Consider the following 21,819-nt stretch of genomic DNA (forward strand, 5'->3'; position numbering starts at 1 on the left):
ACAAGGAGACCAGAAACCTTTTCCAAATACACAAGGAAGCTCTTAAATCACTTGCACACTCACAAGCAGCAGCAGTTTACAAAACGTAATTAAGACAAGGCCTAGAGATTGTACACGATCTACAAAATTACTGGACTTCAAACATTAGTGTTGAAAGACTTATGAAAAACTAACTTATATGAAATATTTACAGAAGGCACATTTAGCAAGAACAGTAAATGCAGTATTTTTTATTTGTATTTATTTTATCTTTTTACTTTTACAGATATTAATACAGCGTTACCAACACAGCCTTGTTTAAACACCTGTCTGCCTTTTCTGGACAGGTATCATTTAGGCTGGACATTAGGAAGAAGATTTTTACAGAAAGGGTGATCAGACATTGCAATGGGCCACCCAGGGAGATGGTGGAGTCGCTGTCCCTGGAGGTATTTAAGAAAAGATTAGGTGTGGTATTCAACACACAGTCTGGCTGATAAGGTGGCATTAGGACACAGGTTGGACATGATGATCTCAAAGGGCTTTTCCAACCCCTTGATTTTGTGATTCAGATTCTCTGATATGCATCAAAATGTTGTTTGATCAAGTTGCTTACGACACAGAAATTACTTTAACCTTCAGAGCCTCATCCCCTGATTTTTTGTGATTATCATCTTAAATAAGCATATCCAACTTAAGTTTCTAAAAGCAGAAGTCATCTTTCATTAAATTTAGAAAAATCAGAGAAACTTCTTAACAAACATTTTACCTTCTTAATAAAGAAACAATAATTAACAGCAGATCAACAACTAAAAGCCCAAGTGTTTTATTTCTGTGTTTCAGGTGGAATTCAAGACTTAAGGCTAAGGTTTGTTTATGATCGATCAGCTGACTTATGTAATTGTACAAGGAAGTTTGAAAAGTTAACCACGGCTCTCTGGGCATTTCCACTGGGGTGAAGAAAACACTTCAGAGACCTTCTATCAGCAGTAAGAAAGCCTCCAGCCTGACAGAAACCACTGAACAAATATCTTCTATATAAATATCTTTACTTCAGATTAGAGATATCACTAGACTTGAAATTGGCAAGAAAATTTAGATAACCAGATTCAATCACTAATTTTGCACCACAACCTGAGTTGTCCATTTTGAAAAGCTATCTCTAAGAAGGAAGAAGCCTTTAGGTTTGGTTCTTTTCCAACTACAAAAGTTTTTAAATGAATTCTAGTTCTCATGAAAAGATGACACCAATTTCTTTTTTTCAAAGAGGAGCACCTGTCTCTGAGGCAACTCCCCACAAGTTTGTAAACAGTGCTGCTGCCAAAGCATGAGCCTGAATAGCTCTCCATACACATCCTCCTCTTTTCTGTGCTGAGACTTCATGGTCTCAATGCAAGCACAATGTGCAACATGCCCGAGACAAGATTAACTGAAGAACATCACCAACCTGTTCTGTATAAAGCAAAAGGGAAACACTCCACTGCTCTCCACTGGTGCTGGACTGAGTGGCCCATACAGATTGGGTATGCTTTTTACAGACCTAAGTGAGACTCCTCTCAAGCAAATTTGTATTCAAACCAACCAGCAATAAACGTTACTTTTTATTGGTTTCCAGGAACAGATGCAGAGAAAAAACAGGAAGTCTCCACAAAGCTTCAAAGAGGGCTTGTAGAGGTGCTAAACTTCATCAGTGTTTAACACTGCCTACAAACGTTTGTAAGAACCAATAAGAGTGTTGCATTTTGGACAGGTGTGATCCACATCCTTTAAGGCATCAATGCAGAAGGGAATTAAGCAGCAGCCTGCTATACACCTGCAAAGGCAAAAAAAGAGGAAAACACTGCTTTATCACTTTTTATACACACGAGAAGTAAAATGTATTTTGTCCAAAAGCAATCAGTAAAACTGGTGCCATAAGCTTTAGGAAGAACACACATGGCTATGGAGTCCAGTACCGCTTTAAGGTTCTGCAGGACACAGAGGCAGATGTAGGCTGACTGAACCATGAAGGCTCAGGCCCCACACAGAGAAAGCAAAATTACATGCTACAGCTAAAAAAAGTCAAGGTAAAAGTGCAAATCAGAGTTGACGTACCCCACCAGGCAGAGGCCACCACATGACAGCCAGGTCAAAGCTCCTGAGTCGTAGGAGAGACGTGTCACAATCATCTGGTTACAGGAAGGGCAGCACATCTGAACTGGGCGGTCATACAACCGTACAGGCTGCTGCACATACACGGTCTGAACAGTGACTGAGCAGAGAAATGGCTGTTTACTCCATCAGGAACAGGAAAAAAGAGTAGTAGTCAACTTCCTCTAAACCAGGTATAACTGAAATATTCAGGGCTCAGAGCAATGAAATACACAACAAGAACAGAAATCACCATGTCATTTCCTAATGCAGAAATACACTGTCTAAAAAATAAAGCTGCACTAAAAACTGCAGAAAGCCAAATGATGTTATTGATATCAGTGCATAGAGGGATTCAAAAGAATGGATTCTCCTTATTCCCTTCAAAAATATTTTTGGCAGGTGATGAACACCTGTGAACCACCATTTTTCATCTTCTGACAGCACCTATTATACAGCCACTTAACACCACCTTAACATGAGGTACAGAAGAGTTTTGGAGGCTTACTGGGGTTATTTGCTGGTGGAGGTTGTCCCATGTGTGGGGGAGGGTCCATTCCCTTTCCATCTGGCTTCTGTGCAGGGCCAGGGACGGGATAGGGGTGAGGATAGTTCACATTGATTCCCATGGCTTCCTCATACGAAGGTGGTGCAGATGGGACAGCGTTGCCACTTGGAGCAGCCATTATATCTAAAACATAAAAGAGAGAAAATCATAACAAAAGGCATTATTTATTAAGGGCAATTGACAAATAATTAGACTCAACTCAACAGCAAGAAGATAACTAGATTAAAAGGGACTTTTACCACCATAAAATTGATTGGGTGGTATTTGTGATAGTATTAAATGTTAATCTTGATTTTACTGTTGTTGCTGTCTACTTCCCACTTCCTTTTCACTGGGAATGTTTTACACTTTGTCCCAACACCAGTTCCTCCTTTATAAAATAAAAATACTAAAGCAGGGAGGTGGAGCATCTTTGTTAGTGTACTAAACTATCTAGCAGTCTCCTAATTCTCCAAAAACACTATTTCTAATCCCTCTTGTTCACCTGAAAAACTGAACAGTATGATAGGCCACATGGGAGTTGCTAACCAACATGAGCTTGGTTTGTGGTGAAGCTTAAATACTTAAAAAATACTATTTACGTCTGCTGTAATTTGAAATAAGAAGTATTTATACTGAAGGAAAAAGAAACCCAAACAATTAAGCATGTCAAACTGAACTCAAAGCTTTTACAATTATTAAATATGTCTAAGGTTGACATTTTTGCTCATTAGCAATATTTTAATGAGTTTGTAGTGCATCTTTTCCTCCACCAATTGTTATTTTGTTGCAGAGGATAGGAACGCTGGCCACTGCCAAGAAAGGACTGTGGTTTCAAGGCAGACTTCCTCTCCTCCTCCCCACCTACCCACTTCCTATAGTCTGCCCAACATTTCTTTGTGGAACAAGGTCTCATGGCATCAATGCTGACCGAGATTGCCCTTTTCCCCTTCCTCCTAAGGACCCTCAGCCAGCTCTCCAAGAGCCACACTCCACTCTGTTGTCGTACATGCAATCCCTCTGTACACATGCAAGTCTTTTCACTCAGTACTATCTGGGAAAGGCAACCTATATCTGGAATATTAATTCTGTGGTGCTATGAGTTATGTAGGAGCTCCAATTACCCACAGCACTATGATGAATAAAAGAAGGGAAATTGCACTGATGCAATTTGCAGGTACAAAAGACAACATGCAAAGAGAATTTCAGGTGTTAAGTATCTGTTTAGGGCTGGTGTCACTCCACACACACAAAGCTCGTGTGAGATCCAGCACACAGGCTTCCAACAATGACACAAGCCTTTCCACTCTCCCGGAGCATGAAAAGTCCCTGGAATACGGCTGATTATCTTCCTCACACACACAGCTTTCATCAGGATTTCAGTGCAGTCTATAAACATTTCCATAAAGAACTTGTCACAAGTTTGTCCACTTTTCCAGGTTACACAGGACTGGCTGCACTGGAAGCATGGGGATACACCAGCAAACACCAATGTTTATGTATTTCAGGAGTCCCACAGTCTTCCCAGCAGATTTAGCAGAAATGTGGAAAGGTGTACTACAAATGGAATGGTGAACTCAATCAGCTGTGGGTTTTATAGTAGGCCCGTGGCCAGGACAAACACAGGAGCTGGTACAGAAGGACAGATGTGGCTACAGGTGCTGGAGCAGTAATTGTGGTAAGCCTGGGACAAACATTGCTCCTTCCCTCCTTTCTCACACTCACACTGCAGCTTTGGCAGAATGAAGAAGGAACAAGACAGCAGTCAAAGATGTTGAAACTCAGTAAATTTTTGTAGTAACAAGTATTTCACAGCTATACTTAAAAAAAACACTGATCTTCTGTTTTCCTGAGAAAAGAGAAGTTTTCTCCTTGTGACTAAACTACAGAGCTGAATCATGATCTACTGCCCCCACTCAGTGTGCTGGTTCTGGCTGGACAAGAAGCCAGGAGAGGACACTGCCAGAACAGCTGGCCCTCACTGACCAAAGGGATATTCTAGACCATAAAGCATCATGCTCAGCAATAAAAGCAGGAAGAAAGTTGTTGGGAGGGAAATACTGCTCAGGGACTGGCTGGGCATCAGTTGGTTGGTGGTGAGCAATTGTTCTCATTTGCTTCACTTGCTGGATTGTATTTCTCTCTGTTACTTTCCTTTTCATGACAACTATTACATTATTCTTTTTATCATTATTTTATTGTGATTATGAAAGAGTTTTTATCTCAATCCATGAATTTTCTCACACCCTTCCACACTATCTTCAGGGGTGCAGTGAGGGAGCAGCTGTGTGGTGCTGAGTTGCCAGCTGGGGTTAAACACACAGCTCCTGCTGCTGCTCAGCTCTGCTCCACTGACAAGTTCTAAGAAATGGAACAACACTCTTTCACGGATTTCAAAATTATCATAACTTCTAGCATGAACACTTCTAGTCTTGATATTTACTTATTTTTAAATTACATTGCATGTTCATTTCTTACCACTAAGTGGTTTTGAAAAACCATTTCAATTTAAAAGTGATCACTGTGCTTTTTCTGCACTTTCACTTTTTTTTTCTTTTCCTGTAGACAAACGTGAACAAGTCTAAGGTCCACATAGCACATTGTGGTACCCCTTTTCTTTTTTAAAAGAAAAAAAGCACAAATAACATGTACAAAGTACTACAATGAATGGTAAGAAACTAAAAACATGTATGAATTCCTTCAAGTTATGTATTGAAACAAAAATTGCTAATAACATCAAGATGACATTGGGACTACAAAAAAGCCTCTTCCAAATACTGAGTACTATAGATGTAACCACAGCTTCAGCTTTTCAGTTTCATTTTTCTAATGCCCCTTCTGCTTTAAATGTCAACTTTGAAGAGATATTTGAATCATCACTTCATACAGCCAGTGCAAATGTGTTTCACACTCCAGGTCTTGAAAATTAGGCTGGGAAAAAAAAATTTTAAAAAAGGGAGAAAGAAGGCAATAGCCCACCTCTCTGCTTGGTATGTAAAAAACAAACCAACCAAAAACCCCATCCAGATAAGAACTGCTTACAATTACAGCTGTCCTAACCTAATCTGGCCAAACAAATCTGTTGTTGCCCTTTCCTTAATCTCTTGCTAAAATTTGACATAACTTAATCCTTAAATTAAACAATTCCTATGCAGCCCTCTTCACTAGAAATCCCAAGTCGCCCTCCAACACCACGGGTGGTTTAAGGGCTCCCTGCACATCAGAGTCTAAGACAGCGACCGGTCAGCAAATCTGAGAATGAAATACACGTTGAAGGCTTTTTTTTTCAACAACCCAGCAGGATATACAGGTTTATCAGAACACTCGGATTTTTGCAGTGCAAAGCCCTAAAACAGCACCTTCTTGGACCACCAACTTCTTCTGAACTCTGGAAAATAACTTCCCAGTTTACCAACCTGCTGAAAAATATTATTTCAAAGTTGTTTAAATTTCTCAGGCATTTGTGACAATAAAATCCTGTAATCACAACAAAAAAGACTTGGACATATTATTTCAGGAAGAACCAATGGCATTGAGGTCACACTGAATGCTATACTGGCAAAGTAGAAATAGTACCGCACGGTGTGTTCTGCTGGCAGGAGAGATGTCAGAGGTTAGTGTGCTACTGTTACCTAGTAATCAAGAGTTTTGGAATAACCCTGTTCCTGTGAGGAACCCCCTCCCTGGGGCAGCGCAGGGCCGGTTCGAGAGGAGCAGCTGTTTCCCTGAGGGAACGGCCACCTTCCGCCTGCCGCACTCGGGGAAGCGAAACTCCGGCCTCGCTCGGCCCCCGCCCGCATCGCCGAGGGCAGGAGCCGTCGTCCACGGCCTCTCCCGGACGGGACCGGGACCGGGACCGCGCCGCTCGGGGCAGCGCTGGCCCGCGAAGCCCCAGCCTGCCCCCGGTGCTCCGGGGGCTCCTGCGGGGCGGGATCGGCCCCCGAGCCGAGGCTTCTCCCCCCGCCCCGCAGCCGGGCCGGAGCAGTGGGAGCGGCCCGGGGAGAGCAGCGCTCGGCCCCGGAGCGGCCCCGGCAGAGGAGCAAAGCCCCCCCGCCGCCCCGCTCTGCCCTGCCCGCGGCACAGCCCTTACCGTGCCGAGCAGTGTCCGCCAGCCCTCCGCTCCTCTCCGCTCCTCTGGGTGCAGCCACCGTCAGCAGGGCTTGTCCCGTCCCGTCCCGTCCCCACCCGCGTTTCCTCCTCCCCTTCCCCCAGAGCCGCGAGCAGGCGCCGCGGGGGTTGCCCAGGAGGGCGCTGCGCTGGCCCGGCCGGGCCCTGCCCCGGGAGCCGCCTCGGCCGCTCCCCCGGACCCGCCGGCTCCCGGCAGTGCCTGGGCGGGACAGCCCGGGAAGGGAAGGGGGGAAGGCTGTGGAAGTACAGGCACTCCTGACGCATTTCGCAGTCACGGCGATCGGGAAGTCCGCGGCTTTCGCCAAGAGCTCGCTCAGATGAAACCAGTGATCTTCAACTTTCCCGTTAGCAGCGCAGCCAAGCACCATGTTCTGTAACACTGCAGGGAAATCACTTCTCTAATTCTACAATACCCCTACGTTACCAGATCAGCTATTTCAGACAACATAAAAGAGCACATAAAATGTTCAACAAAACTTTCAAGTTCAAGATTCAGTGATTTTCGGTAGCACCTTTACAAGCAATTGAACTGGATTCAGTCTTTGGAAAACACAAGAGTCTGTCACTCCTTCCTCTATCCAGCTCCATGGTAATACAGAAGTAAATTATGGTCAGATCCCAAACAGGCTTCAACAGGGAGTGCTTCACGTGCTGGTTTGTGTGAATCTACCTTAGACTGAAGGGACTTGATAAACCCTGCAGGTTATTAGCAGGGACAGTTCATAAGACCTTTTGGCCTTCGATGGAAAGCATCTAAAATCTGTTCAAGTCCTATTTTTGTATTTAAATCTTTTCTTGAACCTTGCCCTAAGGAACACACATAAAGCTTCAATTCAAAACCATCCTGGAGCAAGGAGTCAGGTGTTATAGGATGAAAGGAGCTCTTACCCCAGGTGATGATAAATCCAATATGAAGCTCTACAGTCACAGTAATCTACTGAATTACCTGCAAGTATGGGTGCTTGGGGATGCCATCAGACGTTGAGTATTGAGGGCATGAATACTCCAGTCCTCTGTTTGGGGGGAACAGGGAGAGGAGTGTGGAGTGTGATTCATCAGCACTGAGATTAGAACTAGACTTAGAGGTGAATAAATTTACACCATTATCAAGAAATCACATTATATATTATTTTTCTCAGGAGCAGAACATGAGTAATTTGGGCTTTGGTGCCCTAGATTAACTAAAATTGAGTAATTGTTCTCTTACTAAATCCCCTTCCCCAGGTGGCTATGAGCAGCTTAGGAGTGAGAAGAGAGAAGAGAGAAGCCATGGCTGAACACATCTCCCAGGATGAAACAAGGCATGACCTTCAGTTGAAAGCCTTCTTACTCCAGCTGCCATGCTCTCTCACTGTTGTATTTTGCATCTAGTCTGGGCTGGCTCGTGTTCCTCCTTGGAGACCCCAGTAACATTTCTCCTTTTTGCCCTACTACTGGTACGTGACTGTATTTCCTCTCACTATCCGTCCTCCTTCTCACTCTGCTCACCCTTTGCTAATTCTGCCTCTCCAGTCCTTTTGCTGGATGGTCCTGGGCAATAGAAGCATCAGCTTTAGCCAGTGTGTGGCTGAGCTGGTCACCACAGCACCAGTGAGCATGTGGAAAATTACACAGAAGTCACAATTAATGGAACGTTGTATAGTGGTCAGTGGAACAAATCAGCCCGGTTGATGGGCTCTGTGGCCACCTAAAGTAACAAATTGTAACACTTTTCTGAGGGATATGTATGTCCTTGCTAATAAATACTTGTACCATCTTGAGCCAAGCGTGCACCTTAGGCAGAGTTATCCTGTCCATCAGGCACCATAAAAAGTAATGTCCTTAATACTACTATGCTTCTTAATACTACATTGGTGTTAAGGAGTTGTATTCCTGATTCTCAGTGAAAAGTTCACACTTTTCTTGTGGAAAATTGGCAAGTTTGCTGCAGAGAATTGATGAGGCTGGTTGAGCGAGGACATGAGTTGAGGCACTTGGTTATATTACACCTGACTTGAGTGAGGCTTGAGCACTGCATGGTGTCTGGGGTAAGTGTAGGGCTCCCAGCCCAGTATCTGAGGGAAGCAGAGAGTGTGCTCACACATCAGTATGGAGACAAGGCCTCAGCCCCTTAAACACACACAGCAGGCCTTATTAGAAGTAGAATCTGCTCCTGTGAGAGATGTGTGGCCAGCAGGCCGAGGAAGGGGATTCTGTCTCTCTGCCCCATTCTCATGAAACTCCACCTACAGGGCTGCGTCCAGGTCTGTGGCCCACAATGCAACAACAGGGCATGGAGCTGCTTGAGCAAGTCCAGAGGTGGCCATGCAGATGTGCCAAGGGCTGCAGCACCTCTGCTATGGAGACAGGCTGGGAGAGCTGGAGCTGTTCAGCCTGAAGAGAAGGCTCCAGAGTGACCTCACTGTTCCTTTCAGTAGTTTTCTCCTACACGAAAATTGGAGACAAACTTTAGCAGGGCTTGTTACAACAGGAAAAGACATAATGGTTTTAAACTGAAGGAGGAGTCAATTTAGATTAGATTAGATATAAAAAGATAGCTATAAAAACTTTTACAATGTGGGTTGTAAACCATTGTCCCAGTTTGCCCAGAGAGGTGGTAGATGCCCCTGGAAATACTGAAGGCTGGGTTGGACTGGGCTCTGAGCAACCTGGTCTACTGAAAGGTGTCTCTGCTCATTGCAGGGGCCTTGGACTAGATGATATTTAAAGGTCCCTTCCAGCCCACACTGTTCTATGATTCTGTGATGAAGATGTGCAGTTGTAAAATGTTGATGGGAGCAAAGATGATCAAGCAAAGCTCAGATGGCCTTTACTTCTGCCTTAGCCGAGTGGAGGAGTGTGGAATCACCCCTTTTCTAGGAAGCTGATATCTAATCTTACTCTCCTTGTGTTAACCCCTCTTTTGACCCAAACCCTAAAACTCTGCCCCTTCAACACCCTACAAAACCCCATGAATCGGCCCCTGTGACCCTTCTGTTTTTCTGCCCCTTCCGTTCCCATTTCCGTTCTTCCCCCCACACTTTCCTCCCTCTCCCTGGTCTGGGAAGGGGAGAAATAAAAATGGATCCTTGTGCTTAACCAAAGAGACACTTTTCAGTTCCCCTGCTGGCGGCTGTATCTCTGGACACGATGGTCACCGTTGCCATGCATGCAACAGAGGAGGATGCAATACTCAAGTATCATGGTTCTGTTCTGCCTTTGATTCAAACATTAATCCTAACCCAGCCTGACCAAAGGTAACCAAACCCGTCATTATCCCTCATTTACGTATGAAACATGCACGGGCAGGCAACTGAGAAAGGGCCTTTATCCCCACTATCTACGATGGAAGCAACAGGTAATCTATTATATTTGACTACAGTCTCACCTCCATTTATCTTAAAATATAAAATTGATATTTGGAATCCTCTGTGCAGAGGATGAGAATGTGACCCCATTTCATAGACAAGTGGATGGTTTTGCTCCTCTGTCCTCCCCAAAGGAGAGATGCCTCTTTAGTAAGTTTTGTCTCTGTGTCAGACCATACCTGAGTGAAACTAAGCTTAATTATCTGTGAAGTGTAATGACCAACTGAATTTTTCATTTGCTTGAAGCTAATTTAGCTTAATTAACCATTGGCTGATGCTAATGCAGTAACAGCATTTATCAATACCATTTCCAAATCTCTATTTCTTTTGCTTTAATAAGTAGCACTATTTGTGAATCTGTGATTGTGGATGTTCTTATTAAACACAACCAGGCTGCAGTGCCAAATTGATAATAACCAGAAATTAAGGCCAGCTGCACTCGGTCCCTCTGATCTCCAGCACAAGTGGGGTTATTTTGTGCCAAATTTCCTACTCTAATGGAACAGAAAAGGAAAGCCCCCAGCTCCCCGAGGCTGCCGCCTGCGTGTTGGCACCCACAGCAGTTCCTTCCTGCAGCAGACCAGGTGACTGGGTGCGGACACGGCCGGTGCCAGCTCAGGCGTGCATCAGGAAACACGGCCAGAAACTGATACAGCTTATCTCCCTCCCTTCCCCACGAGCTGCGTACCCGAAGATTAGGAACATAACTCGTTTTTAAAAATCGTAAGAAGCAAGGGCCCCTGCAGGTTCAGAAGCCCGCCATACCAAGGCAGCAGGAGGTAACCAGGAGAGCCCGCTCCGCCCCGGCCCCGCGGCACGGTGCGAGCAGCAGCCGCACCCTGCACTCACTGCTCAGCCTCTGCTTCACTGAGTCACCACCGGGGCTGCTCGAGCACCTGCAAATGCACACACAGGACCGTGGAGGTTTTGGGATCACACTCATTGCACACACCTTATTGCAGAACACCAGCAGATGTCAGCTTAGCCCCAAAAATAATTGCATGCTGGTTTTACTACCCTTTGCTTTTACAGTAGTAGGCTTCTGTAAAAGAAGCTAAATGAAGTTCAAAAGTTGATATACATTTAAAAGCCTGTTAGCCCCATATTTTACATACTGTAATATGTTCTCAATAACATGTGTAAAATAAGTAAACCTTAATCTCACCTTAAATTACTCCGGTCTGGAAATCACAGGACTTGCACACATACAAATAAATCTTTTTTAATGTGTGTATGTCATTTCACATACACTGATTTGTTGAAGCTAGATAAGAATTTCTATGACTTTTGATCATTTCAGCAATACTAGATACTTATGGAATTGTACCAGAATGCAGTTTCAGACTAATAATCAATGCACAAATAATCAATGTACAGATTTAAAGAGAAGCAAGGTAGATATATTAAGCCAAATAATCTGAAAGAATGTTTTCTTTTTTCTTCGCTGCTGCAATCACTGATTCCAGTTCCTAAGCAAGCACAATAAAAACTCCAACACAATTTCAATAGTTAGTACAATGATACAAGCGTTGAAGATCACACGAGAAGCCTCAAAGATGACAAGATCCCACACTTCAGTGTAAAATGCATGTTTACATTGCTGAGGTGTCCTCAAAGCACTGGTGATACTGGTGCAGGATAAATTAATTTCAATTTCCATATGGTCATCTCCAACCCTGTTGGGCAGAGGAGCAATAGCTTCCCATGAAGTGCTTTGATCCAACTCTGGATCTAAAGTGAGTAAGGAATGATCAGTATTCTCTTGTGCAAAATTCTGATAGAATATTCACACAGCTGTCTTCTGGACACCAGAACTATTGTGATCTAGTTGGGATATAGGCAAGAAATACAGAAATATGTATAAACATTGAGACCATATTACTAAAAATTCATACTTATCCAGTAAGGCTTTCCTTCAGGCCTCAAATATCCGCTTCTCTTAAAGTCTGTTTCTAGCATCACTCACACATTATGTGCAAAGCTAGATTCAAATAAGCATTTATTTTCTTATGCTCCTCTCACTTTATGAGTTATTGAATTATGTATTGGTTTATAATTTCTAGGAATTTTTACTTAGATTACTTGATTTAAGGATAGCTTTGACATCATGTTTAGCATTTCAGTTCCCCACATCTGACAGGACTGCCTTCCTTGAAACCACTTCAGTGAATCTCCCAAATCTCAGCTCGGAAGGGCTCAGTTCCTCTTTCAGAATCTCAGACATTATATGTCACATCTTGTCACTTGAAACTGGTTGTGTGTAGGAAGCAGCAAGGCAGGAAGTTTATCATCTGGGCACAAGTGTCATAGCTACTGTCACAGCTAAAACAGCAACAGCAATGCGAGCATTAACAGCCATTTACCAGACAAATGACTAATCACGGTGAAACGCAATCTCATCAGCCATTGCTACACAGTAAAAACACTTCTCCAAATCTGCATGCAGCCTTGAGCGGCAAGTTACACTGGATGCCAAATGTTTAACACACTTCTCGCTTGAAACGAAACCTTTGTCTTTTCAGACTGATCCTCTATGATAAACAAAGCAATCAGTAAACAATTAAATACACTTACAAAGACTAGTAATAAAGATAAGTGAACTAGAAAGCCTCACGTAGGCTGTGAGAGCTGGGTGCAGAGATTCTGCAAGTCTTGATTGCATGCACAGCTCCTCCTGAATTTGCCCTGCGGCAAAATCATGTGTTCTGTGACACAATCACAACAGAATCTACAGTAACTAAAAATAAACTGCTTCTCTGCAAATTGATGGCTCGGTTTAGTCCAGCTCATAAATAACTGTCCAGCACTGGTAAGCAAACACAGTTCCTTATGATTATCACACTGTGCACGACCTCATTAATTGTCATTAGAGACTATTAGCTATTTTAGAACCTTCAAACACTTGCAACACTTGGGTTTCGTCCCAGATGATTGTTTAATAAGTCACCAGTTCTCTGAGCAGCTTATGCTACCCTCAGTTGTGTATCTGACCCAGCTGCTTTGCCACTTCCTTGACAGCTTTCAGCACTCCAGAGGTGCCTCACAAATCTGTTATAAGGAGCTGCCACCTCTGTGGCACTAATTCTGTCCCACCTGGGTGGTGGGAGAGCTTGGGATTGGTCACCTCTCCAGTAATTCTGCAGGAGCAATTAATAACATCTGTCTTAAAGCCAGGAATGGCTCTGCCCACCTGTAGGGCAGACACAGCTACCGGCACAATGAACCCTAATGATTCTTTAATCACATGGGAGTGCCAATAGTGACAATTCATCCTCTTTTATTAATGAAATGAAATTTAAATTACAGTCTTTTTTATTTTAAACAAAAATTTGAGTCCAAATGAGAATTTAAGTCAGACCAAGAGTTGAAGCTGTTCCTTGCTAGAACTGTACTTTCAATGTAGCAGCAAAAACATCACCTTTGTAACAAGTTTTTTCAAGTTTTACACACTTGCTTTTCTGAACATTTACCATAAATTTTAGAAAAACAGGCAGTGGGCTGTCTCCAAAGGACTTTCACAAAAGGGAAATTATCTCATTCAGCAAGCATAATATTTTCACAAATACTGGGGGGATTAGAGCCTTCCCCATAAAATGAATCCTTATTGCATTTGGAAAGGATTTTTCACTCACTAAAGAATGACAGAAGAGTTGTCACTTGCATTCTACCAAGAATCAAACCAGTATAGATTATAGATTAATACTTTATAAATACCTAATAAAAAATTAATAAAGAATATAGAATCTTAATTTCAAATAAAAGTATTTGTACAAGTCATTTATGTCCATAATAAGAAGAGTATTTTTGCTTTTAGATTTGAAGCAAAGGAGTTTCTAAAATTATTTTCTCCTTATTGATGGCATATAGCAATTGACAGATTTCTCAGAATTACTTCTGATTGGTTCCCAAATGAACATTTTAGGTAATTGATTTAAACTTAATTAAATAGGAAACTGCAGAGAATTTCACATTTGATAGTTTTACAGCTGGTAACAAGTGGAGCAGAGGAAATACGCATTCTCAAAAGTAAGGGAACCAAACAAACTCAAGTAACTTCAATTGAAAAATAAGTCCCCAAAAAGAAAGACTGTTTGCATTGAGCTGCAAGTAATTAAGCAATTTTATCACACACACAAAATATTATGGTCTTCAAATATTTTCTCAAGGATTCATAATGTGACTTGTCCACAAGATGGCAGGCACTGCATCCAGAAGGGACTGACACAGAAATGTGCTGTGTAACATCCATGGGGCAAAAAATCTTCACGGTAATTATCCTTCTTAATTTCTTTATCCTTCTAGGCAAGCACAGAAGAAAACCTGTCTGTAATGATTTTCTTGGTTTGCTTATATAATCCAAAAATCTGCTTGCCTCAGAGATAAGCAGACTTCAGTTCAGATGGAAAACAGAAAATGTCTGTCATTCAGGAAAACTAGTTTTTATCTTTGAGATTTCAGGTGGCTGGAACCAAGTTAAATCAAACACAAAAGGCAAAGGCATTGCAGGGAGAAATATTAGAACCTTACTGAACACCTGTTTCTTACCAGCCTACTGCCTAGGAGAAGCAGGCAAGAGTGGAAAGGGCTGAGGATTTAAAGGACTGACCAAACCTGAAAATCTCAGGGTGAAGGCAACAGTGCTTCATAGGAAGATGAAATTAGTAACAGTCTAGACGAATTTATCCCTACATACCTGATAACTGAAAGGCACCAAATTCTCAGAGCCCTCACAGGTCCATTCAGATTAAAAATAAAATCTCTCAATGTTCATTTCCCCCCCCCCTTCAGACGGACCTTGTCATTGCAAACTGGAATTAGCCTAAACCAAGACAACTGGGCAGGTTTTCTGCTTTCGAGCAGTGTGAAGGAAGCTGCCCCTTGGTGGCTCTCCAGAAAACTGAAAGGTGTTTGGTCTGTGTCCCACAGGCAAACTTCCAAGGGAGTGAAATATTCCTGCTAAATGGGCAACTGCATTAGAAGTCTCCGAGGCCAACAGGGGGTTTGAGGTGTCACTCAGGAGATACTTTCAGCAATGCCTATGGGCAGTGACTAAAATCCATGGAATCAGAAGTGCAGCAAATGCAACAGGTGCGGTAAGTACAACACTGCTCCCACAAAACAAGGTCCCGTTCTAATGCTGACATCATGTTTCTGTTTGCTCTTGATCATTCCACAGAAAGGAGTGGAGAATCTCCCATATGCTGCAGGGCAAGGGTTGTTCTGTGTCAGTGCTGCTTCCTCCACCTGCCACAGCTGAAGTTTTGAGCAGAACTCACCTGGGTGATCAGAGTGTTGAGAGTGAAAGGAGAGGGGTTTGAGTAATTCCAACAAGGGCACCTCTCAGCTCAGCACAGAGACACTCAGAAGTTACAATGGGCCAGTAAACAGGCAGAGCTCTGAGCTGTGAACTGGCTGGCAGTGAGTGTGAGGTGGAAATGACACTTAGAAGAAATTTATTTTAAGGTTAACAGCTCTACAGAACTCGTGAAAGAGCTCAGAAGTGCAATAAGAGAAATAGATATGCACTAGATGCATTTTCTTTTTAACATTTAAACTAAAGAAACTGTGGAAACTTGGGGCTAAATTTCATTTTACACAAGGTAAAGCAGAGTCTCTTTGTGAGAGTGAAGAAATACAGTTGCATACAACTGTAACTCCTCCACCTCCTACTTTGCACCCCTGTGCTTTATTCCAGCTAGGAAATGCTCCTAAGCATGCACCAGGTCTGCTTACAGGCTTAGGGAACCCCTCTAAGTCCTTGGGAATAAGAAGTCTGGGTGAGGGGACAGCTGATGGATTAAACATTGGTAGTCTGAGTACCCAAGTTTAGTTTCCTACTTCCTTTACTGAATTGCTCTGTAACAAAGTAATTCCAATTCCACTGCACAGAGCTGCCACTACAAAATGAAATAAATTGCTGTTACAGCCCACAAAGGTGACCTCCAGCAAATTACATGGAAAAGCCATGTCCACAGTTGTAAGATGAGCTGAATCAATAAGAACAGAACAGAGAATTTCTTCTGTTGCAGATGATTATTATGGGAATGTGTTTTGAGCAAATTTAATGGACAGTTCATTATTTATTATATTTATTATATATAGGGATTGATAACAAAAAAGAGGGGGAAAAAAAGTCAATTTAAAAACCACCCAGGTGCAGAGGCAGAAGTTATACAATTTGTTCATTAAAAATAATAAAACCCAAAATACTCACCCTGCACCCAATCCTCCCAAACACTTTATATCACACACATACAAGTAAAAAATATCATCTGCATTAATTATTCCAGCTCTAAAGTGGGAGCTACATGTCTGTGTAATGTCCCCTCTCCTTTTCAAGCCCAGAGAGATTTACACAGTATGTAATGGAAATCTCCATCAGAAAAATCTTTTACTCAGGCACACAATATTCTCCGTGGTATTCCATCTTATTTGAAATTATACTGCTCCATAAAGGTACTGGAGACTTTTGGCAGCAGCATCAGTGTGCTGCCTATCCTGAGAACCTGAAAAATTAGACGAAAAGTTGGTCTAGCAAACCACGCATTTTATTTTATCTTCTATAAATCAGCGGGTGTGGACCACTAACTGTACATGATACTATTAATACATTTCCTATTTATTTTTTTCTGAGTTGGATTATGTATACTTTGTTCTGGAATGTCCAAACCATTCAATGTCCAGTCATTGCTGATTAATTCAGACACTGGGTTTGGATACCCAGAGGAGAGACACAAATGTCAGCTGCAAGAGCGGCCTAAAAGAGCAATGTTAAATGTGCATGAAATCAGCATCTAATGTAGAGGAATGTGACTTACTTTTCAGTTAAATGTCAGCCTGTCGATATTTTTCAGTTTAGTCATGAGTGTGAAATATATCCAAGAAAATGGAATTAAAATGGGCAAATTTGTTAAGCTCCTGCTGACACATTTCATTTTTATTCTCAATGCCCTACAATGAGCATTCTAAGAAATTAAAGCTTATCTCTTTAGTATAGTAATTAATCAATTTTCAGGTTTTGAATGCAAGATATGGAGCAAAATATTGCATTTATTCCAGTGCAAGCCCTATGTGAAGGCTAGAATTTGTTTATTTGAGGCTAGAATTCAACATTAAACATTGAAGCTGCAATATCATCCTTCTGGAATTGAGGCTGTGTGTTTAAACCAGGCATTATTATTCTGGGGACCACTGACCTGAAAAAAAGAGAAAACCTGCTTGTCTTTGCTTCAGTACAAGCACATTGATTGCTTTTAGCTGTGATTATCTGAAGCACTTACGAAATCTCAGTGAAACTCAAAAAACTCCAACTTTCTTCAGCAAGAGCTGCCCTGAATTCCCAATTATACAGGGAAAGCTGGATGGGTGATAACAACCCTGCCAGGATTGTAATTGACAATGCTGCAGTTGCAATTCTGCTCTTTCAGCAACTGTGCAAAAGCAAACTGGGAAATAGAAATGATTCCCTGGAAACTACAGCATATACTAGTTCAAGCTGCCCTATTTGAATCTGCAGGATAATGCAAATAGGCCTCCCAGGTAACAATTAGAAACCATCACACTATCCTTTATTGCTTGAATTAGATAAAATTTGTATCTGAGAAATACAATAGTGCAAAAAATAGAGCTACAGCACCTTATTAGGACAGTCTATTATCAGAATCCTACCAAAGGCACTTGAGTGTCAGCTTTTAGGACTTTCATTCATTTATGTGCCTCACAGCATTGGATGTCCTTTTAAGTGAAGGGCCAGAGTGCTGCCCTAGAAGATTACTAGAGCTCACAAGAGATCAGCACTAAGAGAAGGGCGTGAAAGACCCTGGACATGCTGCTAAAGATGGGAAGTGCAAGAGGCTCCCCCATGGCAGGGCTTCCCTGGTGCCTCCCTGCAGCTGCTGCCCCGCATGGATGTACCTGGGAGACCTCTGTGGAGCTTCAGACTTCACAAGAATGTACAGCACAACCCATGGCAGGATTTTCCTGTGACTTCAGAATGGTCCACAGGCAATGTCCGCACAGTCAGAGAAGCAGACAAGGAGTACTTAAACACCTGCAGTAGCCTTTGTCAAGGCTTACAAACAGGAAAGGTACACCTTTCACCTGTGCAAATACTCAAGTCAGCAAGGTATCTGTGCTCTCTTTCCTCACAATTTGTGTTTACCTTCTGTGCAAGGCAAAGGGAGCAGCAGTAAGCCATTTGCTTAAGCCAAAGAGAGACAGACAAAGAGAAGCTGTAGAAAGGATGATAAGATATGTTAAGACATTCTGGTTGAGGATTATATTAATTAAAATAGCACCCTGCTACTCTCCTGTCTCTCCATATTCCCTCTGGAGTTCTCATGAAACAGGATTGCCTCTGTCTAAGAAGGAGGGACTCAGAAACAGCTTTTGAGATGTTTGCTATAATTCTGGTTATTTCTGGTACACCCTTGTATGGACTGTGCATCATTTGTTATCTTCCATGGCATATGTCAGAGTACATTCCTGATGTAACATGCTGGTGCTGAAGGTTTAGTTACTGTGTGCCAGACCACGGGGTCAGGAACAGAAGGAGCCACGTCTTTAAAAAAGCCAAGTGACCACACTGCTGCCAGAACAAACAACAGCTGAAAAAAAACCTCTTCTGCCACTTATTCCAGAATGAAAAGTGAGCTCTGCTCAGCTCAGAGGCTGGAATGCTGGCTCCCTTGGACTGGAACCTGTGTCCAGCACACAAGCATGCAGTGTCCCTCCAGGCAGCTATACAGGACCTGTGAAGTTTTGCTAGTCTGGCAAGGTCACAGAGCCCAGAGGAGCCAGTGTGTCCAGTCCTTGTGTGTGCAGCAGTAAATGCTGTTAACTCTCTGCAAGACTGCAAGCAGGACAGCAGCACCTGCAGCCTGGGCTGCAAAGCTGACTGAGTATTCTTCTAGCTTCTTCCCCAGAAGAAAAAAAAAACCAAACCCAAAACCAAAAGAAAAAAAATAGCACCACCTTCAAGTCTGTTACATTAGATGTATTTATTAAGTAATATAATGTAAATAGATTTCTTGTCTCTGTTGAAGAGAAATCACTACTAATGATTACGGACCAGTAGCACACACACAGCTGCAGATTCTCTTGCCTAACAATGGCAGTGCTGCCTGCAGGGCACACAGCTCCTTGCCAGCTCCTTGCCCTGTTTTGAATACAGCTCCATTCTCTAGCAAAGAGTTTTCTTAGAACTGATGCTTCTGCTTGTGTGGAAAATGAGATCCCTTTATGCAAGGTCCAGGATTTCAGGCTCAAAAGAAAAGCACCAGGAACTTTGGTTGTACTGCCACAAAGAATGGCTGTATGAAAACACCTTGGATTCTTAAAGGATGCAATATAAATACTTCATTTCATAGCCACCTTGCCAGCATCACTAACAACTCTGCTTCTCACCTCCAGCTCCAATGTGAAGATTCCACTCACCCAGCATCCCAAGCCATAGCCGAATACTGGAGTCTGTCCAGGAGCCCCAGGACAAGCACTGGGAGCCCTCCCAGAGCTGCAGGCCTGGGCAGCTCTTCAGAGGGGATGACATCATGGCTTGCAGCTGAAAGGATCCCTTTGAAACAATCCCTTTTTCAGAGCTGTGTGCAACCTATTTACTCTGCTCCAGCTCATCTGGAAGAGATAATACCAATGTTCCCACTCTCCCATGAATTGCTTGAGTTACTGATGTCCTGGACATGACAAAAAAACCGACTGTGTAATTTTAAGTGTTAGCGTTGCATATATTGAAATACATGCTTTTAATTCACAGAAAGAACTAGGTAGAAAATGTAGGAGTTAAAAGCAGATATCTTTATTAATTTTCTTTCTAGGGCATGTAATTCCCCATCAAACATGCCTAGATATTGCCTTGCAGCCAGGAGCACCACGACATACTGAGCTTTGCTGAGCTTACATGTAAGGAGAGAACTGGGTAGTTTGTATCTAGGACATAACTGCTTAGCAATGTTTTAAATAACATTTTAACTCTTCTATAAAGTGAAAAATAAGCTTAAAGTATTAAAGTATCTTTCAACTTAAAAAATCCAGAGAGCCACAATCTCTTTTCAATTTAAAATAAACAAAACATTGGCAAACATCTTTCCTCTGAGTACCTTATAGGGAGTATGTTAAATTTCAGGCCCTGTATTGCTTTCCTCCCACAGGAGACAATATCGGATTTAATGAGGTATGCTAGGAAATCCCAGGGCAGGAATCTCCAGGATCTCTAGGAGTGTGGATGAGTCAACCCCACAGCAGAGTTATCGGATCCTGTCCTTTGTCCCTATTTCATTGAAAGCAACAGACCATGAGGAATCTCTGCTGCCATCAGCAGTGACAAAAATGTACACTGGATATATATTAGACTAGAAAAGCAACATCTGCTACTAGGTTTGCTTGGTATTAGGAAAACTTGACAAAATTTTTAAAAAGAACTTCAAAGCCCTGAAGAGTTGTCTCTTTTCATACCCCTATCATCCAGCTGACATTTTGAAACAGGAAACCCAGAACACTCCAGAGACATCTTGTATACCTCTCTGTTACATTTCATACAACTAGGCTGGTTGTATACAGGTTAATACTTTACCCTTTCCAGATGTTTAATCATAAAATGAACATTTTCATATGTATTTTCTAAACACAGGAGTTAGAGAACACTAATACTCCATGAAATACCCCAGTAAAACATTTGAAAGCAGAAGGAAGACACTTCCAAATCCAGTACCCAAGCCTAAATAGCTAAAATAACCCCTTCTAATAACTTACCCACTCCAGTAAATGCCTGGTAACCATAGCAAGTTCCTAGCATGGCTTTTTTAGTGATGCCCTAACAAAAACAGATGACAGCACCACAGCCTGTACCGTAGATGAACAAAATCAGTTTAAGTCTTACAGAATTTGGTTTTTTAAAATGATCATTGGCCTGCAAACATTTTTGATTCTGCCCAAAACATCTAGGCAGCATGGCATATGCTGAAATCACCAGTCTGCCTTACTGGCTGGGTGTACTTTTTAGATTAGAGAAATTACTTAAGTTTTTCATAAAAAGGTTGAAGCTTTTCTGGTGTCCGTCCCTATTCACACAACCACCACCACTGTAAGTGTCACAGAGTCCTGCTGTGAGTACCTGCACTTGTATAAAGCACTAGTACTTACTTATCAGAACCTATGGTGATGGCAGGGCTCTGCTTCCCCTCCCCAGTCAGTTCAGGTACCTGTTCACTCAGAACTCACTGTCCATTGCCCTTCCACAGCAATTAGTGCTGACAGTACAGAACTTGCTGCAGTGCTCACACTGCACCAGCTCTTGGACCTCAGGCAACGATCCAGCATGCAGGGGAAATGGTAAGACTCTTTATTTGACATAAACCTGAAACATTGGCCTATTTGTTGGAGCCTCTATATTTGCTACAGTTATTTTTATGCACTATTAGCTGCAGAAGCCATAGCAAATCAGGTAATTGGCTGAAACTGGTTTAGACCCATATTCATCCCACCTAATTTCATGCATCTAAGGCATCTGAACTGTTAAAACAGTCACCCCAAAACGGCACAAATCAGGTGACAAGAGATGGCATCCTTTAAAAAGTGCTCACCTCTGTAATTTATGATTTCCTTTACCAAACCCTGCACTTCTGCGTTTTGTTTAATAAAGGAGGGAACACACACTTTTCTACAGTTCCATTATTT

General features: G+C 42.4%; 1 protein-coding gene across 2 annotated transcripts; it reads right to left on the minus strand.

Annotated features, from left to right (window-relative positions):
• Window positions 1–201: 201 nt before the first annotated feature.
• On the minus strand, window positions 202–7,167 carry LITAF (lipopolysaccharide induced TNF factor). 2 transcript variants are annotated; one of them, XM_063414145.1, is made up of 4 exons: window positions 6,747–7,167; window positions 2,618–2,800; window positions 2,074–2,230; window positions 202–1,792 (listed from the first exon to the last, which is right to left on the minus strand). In XM_063414145.1, exons 1-4 carry the CDS (start codon window positions 7,150–7,152, stop codon window positions 1,684–1,686), a joined length of 855 nt encoding a protein of 284 aa, XP_063270215.1. In that variant the 5' UTR covers window positions 7,153–7,167; the 3' UTR covers window positions 202–1,683. The 2 variants fall into 2 exon arrangements, with proteins under 2 accessions (XP_063270215.1, XP_063270217.1); XM_063414147.1 differs by lacking the exon at window positions 6,747–7,167 and adding an exon at window positions 6,289–6,443.
• Window positions 7,168–21,819: the final 14,652 nt, after the last annotated feature.

Source organism: Prinia subflava, chromosome 17 (genome assembly GCF_021018805.1).
Source record: "Prinia subflava isolate CZ2003 ecotype Zambia chromosome 17, Cam_Psub_1.2, whole genome shotgun sequence".
NCBI lineage: Eukaryota > Metazoa > Chordata > Aves > Passeriformes > Cisticolidae > Prinia > Prinia subflava.

What these genes read in the sequence shown, in the direction of transcription:
- LITAF (XM_063414145.1), bottom strand. Translation starts at nt 7,152, where the DNA reads ATGGTGCTTGGCTGCGCTGCTAACGGGAAAGTTGAAGATCACTGGTTT. An exon ending in GGCGGACACTGCTCGGCACG is followed by an intron (nt 2,801 to 6,746) that starts GTAAGGGCTGTG and finishes TTTATGTTTTAG; the next exon opens with ATATAATGGCTGCTCCAAGT. An exon ending in GGTGGCCTCTGCCTGGTGGG is followed by an intron (nt 1,793 to 2,073) that starts GTACGTCAACTC and finishes TTGCCTTTGCAG; the next exon opens with GTGTATAGCAGGCTGCTGCT.